At 37.1% G+C, this 11,178-nt stretch overlaps 1 protein-coding gene across 5 annotated transcripts in view; it reads right to left on the minus strand.

Moving 5' to 3' along the window:
- Nucleotides 1–11,178, minus strand: part of map4k5 (mitogen-activated protein kinase kinase kinase kinase 5) — a 38,592-nt gene that overhangs the window by 24,694 nt on the left and 2,720 nt on the right. For all 5 annotated transcript variants that reach the window (XM_023352956.1, XM_023352959.1, XM_023352958.1 and 2 more), the window contains exon 3: nt 5,044–5,101. In XM_023352956.1, coding sequence (XP_023208724.1) covers nt 5,044–5,101 — 58 coding nt within the window. The remainder of the gene's footprint in view (nt 1–5,043; nt 5,102–11,178) is intronic.

Genomic DNA, 11,178 nt, shown 5'->3' on the forward strand with positions numbered 1-11,178 from the left:
AACAAAACGAGCAATTGTAACAAACAAAAATAATTCAGTAAGTATATAAACTAGGTCTGTCACAATAATAAATTTAGCTAGATGATAAATTGTCCCCATAATTATTGCTATAAATGATAATATTGTCGTTTTGAGATAATTTGCAAGTAATATGGTGAAATTGGCATAATAATGAAAGTTCAGACTCTCAAAGACCGATAAATTTCATTTTGTACAGAAAACTTCACACTGGAACTGGAAGATATTTTAAACATCTGAAATACAACAATCAAAAACAAACAAAACAAAAATAAAAATGACACACAACCAAAACCATAATTAAAATGGATTATGAAATCTCTAAACAAAATTGCACAAAAAAAATAAAATAAATAAAATAAAGAAAATTATTGAACCCACTTTAATTTATCATGCGATACACCTTCAATTAATCAGCAAAGTTATTGAAAAAAGCTGTTTCAAAAGATAAGTAGCTTTTTAACAATGACCAACAGCTTTAACATCTTCCAGTCTGGTTTCCGGGCCGACCACAGTACTCAGGCTGCCCTGGTCAAAGTGTTCAATGACATCCATATAAACACAGACTGTAGAAGAACCACAGTGTTGGTTCTGTTGGACCTCAGTGCAGCATTTGACACTGTTGACCACAACATATTACTAAAACGACTGGAGAGTTGGGTCGGACTCTCCGGTCCAGTGCTTAACTGGTTCGAATCTTACATAAAGAACAGGGATTTCTTTGTGCCAATAGGTAATTTCTTTGAAGCGGACAGAAGTTCAACCCTGGGAGCCATCCTATTTAGATATCTATGTGCTCCCACTAGCTCAGGTTATAACAAGAAATGGGATTAGTTACCATAACTACGCTCTACGTTACAATGCCACCAGGTTACTTCAAATCCATCCAAGCACTAAACAGATTATTAGAACAGATAAATGTGTGGATGTGCCAAAACTTTCTCCAGCTGAACAGAAACAAAACCGGAGTTATTATTTTTGGACCTAAAAAGAAACAATCTAGAGTCACAGCATCCGTTATTACAACTAGAAACTAGAGATCAGGCCCAATTGATGGACTCTGACCTGAGCCTTCACAGCCACATAAAGACGGTTACAAAGTCAGCCTTCTATCCCCTGAAGAACATTTCCAGGATTAAAGGACTAATATTGTAGCAAGATCTAGAGAAACTCATTTGTGTGTTGATGTGTATTTACTAGATGATTTTGATGATGGGATTTGACAAAATGTAATGTTTATTACTCATTTCATAACTGATGACTGTATGATGTTTTTATGATGTAAAGTACTTTGAACTGGCTTGTTGCTGAAACGTGCTATGCAGATGGACTTGACTTAATTGCTTGCTTATTGCAGCAGACACACTGGTAATCAACTGATTTGGCTTGTGGTTTTTTACAAAACCTAAAAAGAAGACTATTAGTCACTGATGTGTTGAAAACATCTTAATGAGGCTAGGGTTAAAAAAAAAATAGTGCCATATGCAAGCTTCAGTCTTCAAAAAGACTCAATTTACTTCATAGAAATACCAAAACAAACCAGCTCTTCATCACTGATATTACAGACTACAGAGCAGACAAGTACAACACAGGAACCATCATATAAAGCTTGCAGTAAAGGCCAATTTCCAGGGCAACTTTCCACTTGACTCTACTGCAACGCACATGACCAATACAAGGTGAAGAAAAGAAACATTTAAGCCAAGTTGTTCCCAGCTGTGCACACACAACCTGGAATGTATTAACAGGATGTTAAGAAGTATCCGGCTATAAGGTGCTGCAGAAAAACACTATTTCCATGCAATGACAAGTTAAAGGCAGAATATCTGCAAACAGAGTGTGTAGAAATCCCAAAACCAAATATGAGAATTCTGTTTTCATGATGGTATATAAACAGTGCTCCTCATATAGACTCATAAAAAACATCAAAACTCAGTCTATTCAGTATAGTGCAGCTGTGCAGAGCTCTACAGTATAAACTATGCAGGTCACAATCTAGAACAGGTAGGTTTTTTTTGACAATAAAAAAAAAAGTGTTCCATGTATTTGTACTCGGCATCCATAATCTAATACTCCACAGAACCATTTTGCAACAATTACAGCTGAAAGTGGTGTTGTTTCAGACTGTGTCTCTACCAACTTTGCACATTACTGCATATTCTTCAATGAAAAATAACTCAACCTCGTCACATTCAGGCCTGAAAGTTGAATTTGGTCACATTCATTTATTTATTTATTTCAAACATAATTTTAGTATACTGTACCACATTATTTAATCTCAACATGGTTGAAAAGGAGTAGGAAGACGTAAGAAACTTATGAACTCCCACCCCCATAAACTCATATTTTCAGATGGACCCTCATTATTAAATCAAGTTTAATAAAATAAAATAAAACATTTGACCCCCGAGAAAGTTCCTACATTTCCTACAATGCGTCATGTCTCTTTCCAGTTTACAACGGTGAACATGTTTTATCATAAAATTTCAAATAAAGCACATTGGAGTTTATGGCTGTAACATGTTTTAAGTGAAAAGGTTAAAATGTTGTACATATTTGTCTCTCTACACAATGATAGAGACACCAAATTATCCGCTGGACTTTAACCTCCCTCGTGCTGCTTAAATTTAAGTCTGAAGGAATGCTTACAAGAGCCAAACCTTCCAGCAATAAACATTGCTGGAAGGCCTTGAACTGAAGTTGCACAATTTTTAAAAAAATGCATGTGTTCAGTATGTAGAAACAGAAGGAGGAACTACTGGAGCTGTTTTCAGATGCATTTAATGATAGAGAGCAAAGAGTGACAAATGTTTAAGCAAATTTAATTGCAATGACGTGACTAAGCTTGACCTAAAAGAGAAAAAAAAGTAACTTGTCACCCCACAGACCTCTCTTCTTGATGAGTCTAGGCCTGAGAATGTAGCCACTTCCTCTCTACTCTGAATACACACATTCTTGCTCTTCGTGTCAAATTTCAATTCATTGTGTACAAGTTTCTAGATGTTAAGTTCATAAAGAATGCTTATTTCTAGATTTAGAGGTCTGAATGAGAAATATGTTGGGTAGAAATTGGAAAACTAAGTTACCGTTAAACCTGTTCAACGGAAGCTTAAGCCGTCACGTCGTTTTATAAAACCAACACATGCAAGACTTGGTGCGTCAGGTTAGCAAAAACAAAAAAAAAACTAACATTGACAAAATTTTGGTTGTCACTTTGTTCAATGATCAGTTAGATGAACCCCAGCGCTCTGCAGCCCGGGGGGCCTCAACACTCCTTGCTGTGTACTTTATGCAAGCACTACTACTTCTTGTCTAACCTGTCGGATTTCACGATCCACCCAAAACAGTTTACCTCTGACACAGAGAAACAACTCGTACAAAAAGCTGTGCATAGAAAAAGGGTCTCTTTCTCTTAAAGAAAGACACTGGAAGTCTAAAACCTTTAAGTCAAAAAAGACAACGAATGAATCAAACATGAATGGTAGCCGTTTAATAAGTTAATTGTGGCTTATTACCGCACTTAACAGCAATTATTCCCTTTTTCTTTGCAAGAATCAAGACAAGGGATAAAAAACAGCTTGAGTTGGGAGATAATCCAGTAATGAGGTATCCAACAACAACAGGTATTGTTTTGAACTGAACTCAATCTAGTCATGCAGAATTAAGTTTAAATATGTTGTGTTTTTAATGTTAAGTCTATAAATGTTCCTTCTGCCATGCCTGCTGTGTAACGGTACTATTTTCTCTCCAGCAACACCTTGTGTTTACTAGTGGCCTCAGTTATGGTGATTCAAAGATGTAAACAAGACCACTAAATCACAAATCCAAATGAATCAAAACATCAAACATGTCGTGGAACTGCTGATTGACCGACGGAAGGAAGCAGCACAAGCTAAAGCCTAAAACAAGCAATAAAGCAATAAAACACAAAGAGGAAAAGGATAAACAAGAACAATAAGAAGCTAAAGCAACACTGACTTGTGTGTGAGATTCACACACAGATGAAATATAATATCTGTATTCTTCTGCGTGTGCTCTCAGCACATCTTGGAGTGGGTTCTCCTTCTGGAAAGTTTGCAGCTTGCCGAAGAGAAGGATGCTGAGTGCTGAGTCTCAGAAAAGGCAGACTTTAGTGATAAAAAGAGACTCAGTGGTTGGGGGAAATAAACCAGAAAGAAAAAAAAATGAAGATTCTGATTCAAGGAAATATGAGTTAAGCCTGCCGAGTCTCCTGCTCAAAACTTGATGAGGCTAATATATATAAATATTGGCAGGCTATTCAAGTGTAAGAAAAATAGTGAGTGTCTTGCAAAGTAATGCAAAACATTATTTAGAAAGCCATAAAATTCCCTAAGTTATGCTGATCCTTGATCTCCAAAGAAAAAAGAAATTCCAAAAGAATGTCATTATTTTAGGTCAAATTATTATTTATTTCCATCTTGTCAAGAAAGAGATAAACCTTAATAATTTAATCCAAATGGGCTTTAGAGGAAACAAAACAAGTGTGTAATTTAAACAAAGCACATTCATCCCACAGGGGGACTATCGCCAGCACCGACCGGGCCGAGATGAATGAAACCAAAAACAGAGAAGTGAATCTCTTCCTTTCCTGGCTGGTAATCAGCACAGTTTTGTCTGCACGCCTATGGTGCAAAGCTCTTCTTTGTAATCCCTTTAATCTGGATCACACTAACTCTGTCACTGGGTCGTTACTGGCACAGACCCTGAGCTGGGCACGGTCATAAATGTCTCCCTATGCCCCATCATACACACACACAAAAATAGTGATTATAGGCCAAACCTTTCCTTTCTTAAGAGCCCAAGAGACAGGGACAACAGTTAAAGCTGTAACACCCTGTAAACTCTTTTAAGACATCCCTAGGATTTAATTCAAATTGTTGAAAAAAATACACACATTCAGACCTTTAGAATGAGCACAACCAATAGTTTAACGGTTCAGTGCGATTAAAACCCCCCCCCCCCCAAAAAAACAGACATAAAAAGATAAAAACGATCGACTCCTACCTGGTTCCAACTTTATGATCTTCACAGCAGCAAGCTCTCCTGTTTGAATATTTCGAGCCTGAAAGACAAGCGATCAAAGTTAGGAACATATCAACAAGAGGGGAAGAAAAAAAAAAAAAAAAAAACACAGAACCTTTGTTGATATTGGGGCTTTAGAGTCGAGTCATATGATGATGAAATTACAACCTGTACACTGATTCGTAACAGTTTATCAGAGTTGTTTTAATACCACATGTTGGATATGGGACTCGTTTGGATGTGACACACATTTTTCACGATAACCCGACATTGTAGAGAAAATGCTGGCAGATGATACATCGTGGTGACCCCTAACAGGATCAGATGAAAGGAGGATTATGGTCCAAATGTTTGCTTTGAGCAGCAGATTAATCAATTCAGAAATCGCTGCTTAAGCTCTAAAGTAGAGAAGTAGGATGCAATGAAAGGAATTTACTAAAGTTGGCGGATGTTTAGAAAGGTTTCAACATTATTTTCCTTTTTAAACAATTCATCAAGCAAATAAAACATAAGCAATATGAAACCAATAAAATATAATGACCATTAAAACAACCTAGATACATAGGGGGCATTAAAGCAATAACATGAGCGTGCCGTGGTGGCGTAGGGGTTAGCGCGACCCACATTTGGAGGCCTCAAGTCCTCGACGCGGCCGTCGCGGGTTCGACTCCCGGACCCGGCGACGTTTACCGCATGTCTTCCCCCCTCTCCCCCCTTTCCTGTCAGTCTACTTCATGAAAAGGGACACTAGAGCCCACAAAAAGACCCCCTGGAGGGGTTAATAAAAAAAAAAGCAATAAAATGTCATTTTGGTGAGATGTTTGCTTCTGTGCATAGAAATAAAAATCTTCTGCACACTAAAACCTCAGCCTCATTCAACACCACTACAACCAGGAGAGTTTTGCAGAAAAGTTTCTTCCGGTTATGTCGGGTTGCTAAACTAAAACCCATCTTGTCAGACTTGGAGATAAAAATCCATGCTCTCTTCTCACAACGCGACTAGATTACTGCAATTTGCTCTCTGCTGGGATCACTTTGTTCAAATTGTTTTTAACCACAAACACCAACACGTCTCGTCTGTTCTGTCATCCCTTCATTGGTTGTCAGTGCAACAAAAAATTGATTTTAAAATCCTTCTTTTGGCCTTCAAATGCCTTACTGGTCCTGCTCCTCCACACTTTGAATTTGCTCCAGCCTTATGTTTCACCAACAGTGAAACAATCTGAAGTCCAGAGGATATTGGGCCATTTTATTTTGTGGAACAAGTTTGTCATCAAGAATCTTCTGTTGCTGTTTTTAAGAGTGCAGGCCTTAAGGTCCTGTTTAATCAGCTTTATTGAAGCTCTAGTTTGTTTGTCTAGAAAGTCTGGTTCGAATGCATGTGTGAATGCAACCAGACCGGAGACCGCTCCAAAAGCAGGAAGCAGACTATAGCGCAGGGCATTCTGGGTTAAGAGAACCAAAACAAATGCAAGAGAGGGGGAAAAGGCAAGTGGTCTGTCACCAACAACAAAAGACAAATCCTACAACCTCTAAAACCTGACACCACTCCATTTTTGTTTACATTTTCGGAGCAGCGCCTCCACAGGTTAGGAGGTGGGGAATAGGTTTTTCAATTAGTTTGGATAATTTGACACAGTGCAGCGTTATCAAATGATCACCAGCTGGAAATGTAACAAATTCTGCAATTTTGGTCCCCAATCAAACCGTCTACCAGATTATCAGGTGTGAAAACACCCCAAGTCTCTCTTAAAATCGCACTTTGTCTTCAGTGGCTTTTGAAACAATGCAAGTTGGCTTATTGTTTTCTATTTTTAAATTTTATTGTCTTTTTAGTACATCTTATTCTGCTTTTAATGTTTTGATCTTAATACTATTATCGTCTAGGTTTGTCCATATTGTATAGCACTTTGGGTAAACCTATTGTTTTTTGTTTTTTTAAGGTGATTTATAAATAAAATAGATTGGATCCCACAAGCCATGCCTCTACAATTTATTTTAGGCATGTTCTGATTTTCCATTTCCGATACTGATTATTGCAGCTTTGAGAATTGGCCGATACCGATACTTTTCCAATACAATACCAGTATGAATCATACATATATTTATTACTCAATTTGTAGTGTGGAATGTTAGAAAAGGGTTGATCAAGTGGTATTAGTGAAAGAACAACCGTGAACAACAATATGTGTGAGAACAACTGAGCCATTTATTACTTTCCAATGGGTGTGTGAGCGAGATAGAAATGCTGAGGAAGACTAAATACCGGACCAGAGATCTTCTGGAGAGCCAATATAATCAAATACTTGCTTTTTGGCTGATATCAAACCGATTTCTGATATATCGGGAGATTCCTAGTTCATTTGAATAATAATATATATTTTTAAAATGCATCACTTGACTTGCAAAAAGCAGTGCTATTCAACGAAGTCAGCCTTAAACCTTCCAATATCTCAAATGAGCTTCGCTTAAGTCAAGTTTGTGGTACGTTTTAGTGGATTTATAATTCAGTCTCTCTTTATACATGTAAATTACAATGTTCAAAGTGTGACTTTTTTTACATTTGACATCTAAATTCATTGCGGTGGTCCACCGCTCATCCCAACAATTACTCATGCCTTGTGAAATTTCTGTGTCAAAGCAGGATGTGGGTCTTGTGAATCCAGGTCAAGATGAGAGACTCCCTAATCCATGAGAAGTGATGGGCAGTGAAGCTAAATCAACCGTAACAACAAAAAAAACAAGCCCATCCAGTGTGGATAACTTTCATCACTGTTGTTCAGCTACCAGCTTTAAACAAAGGAAATAGCAGGGTAGAACACTTTGAAATGCAAAACACAAACGAATGAATATATTAACAGAATGAGTCCCTGTCATGCATTGCTCTGTTGCATGTCTGCACAGCTATGAGACATAATTTTTTTCACCTACGCTGGAACCTTTCGACAGTTCTGCTTTAAAGTGTGACCGTTTAGTAACTTCACACTTGTTTGCAAACTGTGTCTCACTTTACACTTCCTAAAGTTGAAGTAACCAACTTGAAAAAAAAAGCTGAAGCAGGAAAGGAGAAGTTCTGAAATTGTTGTTCATGTAAGAGATGCAGCTGACAAGACGCTTTTAGAAGAAACCTGTAATATCTTCTGACTGATGGAATGAGGAGGAGGAGGACGTGCAACAGACGTCTGACGAGAAAAACTAATCTTTGTGTCAGACTTAAGAAAATAGTTTCATTGACTTCTCCGTACGCAACAAGAGATTAGAGTAACTGCAACTCAATTGTTAAACACTTCATTTAATTCACCTTGCTATGACTTTAATAAAGCTTTTCTGGAAAAATGTAACTGTAATTTATATGTCTTTTTACATTTATGTTCATCAGTGAACTGTTGAGTCTTTTGAGACTCGGTTCTTTATTTCACAGCCAATTCTTGACAAATTTAGAATTAACATTATTGTATTTACAATTAGGAATTTGTTTCAACATCCAAAAGCCTCCTTTTATTTTCTATACCAAAGTGACATGTAAAAATCTGTCCAAAAATGCTTTTATTATATTTTTGCTGGTTTTAGCTATAGTGCTGAAGTGTCTAGCAAATAGCAACAAAACCAAAGTAACTGAAAAGTTGCAGCAACAAACTCCTTTTGTAAGGAACTGCAGAGGCATCATATGACAGTGGAAGAGTCAAAATCACAAAAAAATTGTACAGTCAATCGTTACTTTCTAGGAAATATAAACTTATTCTGTATAGATTTTAGCTGGCGCTTTATTGTGAAAAATTCCAAGCAATAGTGGTCTGTCAGCAAAAAAAAAAAAAAAAATCAAATAACCATTGAAAACATTTTGCTAATCATAAATAGAGAGGACCTAAACTGTTAACTAAGGGTGGTTAATGTTTAAAAATATTAATGTTATGTTATGAGAATATGTTGTTGGTGTAACATACGTTTTTCACATGTCTTAAGGGGACAGGTACTGCAGTCGCACAAAATGCTTCTGTGCAAAGGAGACAATTAGAAGAAGGAAAATAAACAAAATAGAAAATTGGAAAAACTTCCAAAACGCCATAAGTCTGGCACTATATTAAACAAATGCGCAGTTAGACAGCAAACTGACAGCAAATTAATTTGGTACAATAGCGCAACGTTCGCCCTATCCTGAGATCCCATTAGTAGCAACAGACATAACCAATTATTAATATTGGGAGAAACAGTCAGAGGTAGCGACCCAGATGATTATGCACAAGCTGCAGAAGAGAAATTAGTTAGAATAACAACAGCAGCTGCAATAACGCACACCTCACATGAAACTGCCTTGTGGCTCACAGATTCTGTTCACAGAATTTCAACAATCTCCGAGAGGAAGTTAAGTCTCATTTTACCCACCCGGACGTGTTCAAAAAAAAAAAAAAAAAAAAAAAGAGTCATAAGTTGGTGAGCTTCTAGATTTATGAAGCTCAGATCACCTGTAGGGAATTCTCCTGCCGATTTAATTAGCAATAAAAAATACAAAGAAGAGGGACAATAAAAAGTCTAGGTTTTTCAATCCTGTTGTCCCGAGACAGGATAAAATGACGTTATCTCAGGTTTTGGATGATTCTCCATCTACATGCCTGCTAGAAACTCCTACACTTTGTGAAAATAAACACAACCCTCTGAATGAATGGTGCAGAAATCCTGACGTCTCATCTCTGCATTTAGTATGCAAGACCAAGGCTTTCTGACATGTGCATCATTAATAAGTAAAGTGACTGTAAATGTATGCTTGTGAGAATGCACAGCTCTAATGAAGAAAGGGGGAATTACTCTTACTGTGTATTTAAGTAGCTTACTTGAAGGGTTGCTTTGACAGACGAATTGTTGCTGAAACACTGGATAACTTTCTAGAGTTTCATTTCTTGGTGCGACTTGTGTTCCAACCACCGGTGTGTTTTCCAGCCAGGCAGTTCGGCACGGCCTGTTTTCGCTCCACTTTTATTTGGAAAGGATTACAAAATAAAGGAACTGTGTGGACGGCTGAGGCACACCTTGACTGCTCGACTCACACTGATCCATGGAGCAGGTGAAATATTGCGCCTCTCAGTTGAATGTGCTTATTTATGGCCCTGTTTTCTCACAGATGTTGTTTTCAAAAAATAGAGTATGTTACACACATACACACACATTGACAACGCTGCTGATTAAATACCAGGGAACCTTTGTATCTGAAACATTACGCATGAAGGCCGTTGTCTTCCAACAAAAAGACAACAAAGGCTGTCGGTGGTAACAGGTGGTTTTATTTGCACGCACTTCCGACTTGATTGTTTTGAATATATATATATATATATATATATATATATATATATATATATATATATACACATATATATGCTTTATTTCTTGTAAAAAATAGCGACAAAATGATTACTAAAAATCTCTTATAACTTGGTTGAAAATGAAAGTAAACTTAATTTGATGTTTAAAGTTCAAAAATGTGGTCAAAAAAATCTTTAACAAAACCTCCCGTCCAAACCAAACATTTGCCAAACAATAGACCTCCACCAAGCACCCGGTGTGTTCTTAATTACTCAAATTAATGGAAGGGTCTAACAATTAAGAATGTAATCTAAACAATTCCCAATATAAAAATTAATTACAGATTTTGGTTCTAAACCAACTTAAATATATTCTAACTGCCCAAAGAAGAAAACTAAATTGGTAGAAATTACAATCCACAAAATTTAGCATAAAAGGCCACAACAGCCGTAACCTATATTAATTAACTATGTTACTGTCATTCAAAAGCAACATAAATTAACAGTAGGGTCGTTTTGACAGTCTTGATCGAAAAATGCATTCAACTCAACCTTCGTTAGGTAACGCTTTTAGCCTTTTCGCTCCCTCTACTTCAGATGGTTGTCTCTAGTTTTACTTCACTCCTGAGAGCAGCGCAGCACACAGGAGGCAGCGTCACAGCCAAGGGCATGAATCCCATCTCATTATTGGGGGGGCGGACCATAAACATTGACATTTTTTAAGAGCAATTTTTGGGGGGGGGGTCAGCAAAGTTACAGTCAAATGTAACGTAAAATGTGGTTCAACTTTTTTTTTTTATTGTGTTCATGCTCATGGTTAGTG

This window comes from Xiphophorus maculatus, chromosome 19 (assembly GCF_002775205.1).
Source record: "Xiphophorus maculatus strain JP 163 A chromosome 19, X_maculatus-5.0-male, whole genome shotgun sequence".
In the NCBI taxonomy this organism is placed as follows: domain Eukaryota; kingdom Metazoa; phylum Chordata; class Actinopteri; order Cyprinodontiformes; family Poeciliidae; genus Xiphophorus; species Xiphophorus maculatus.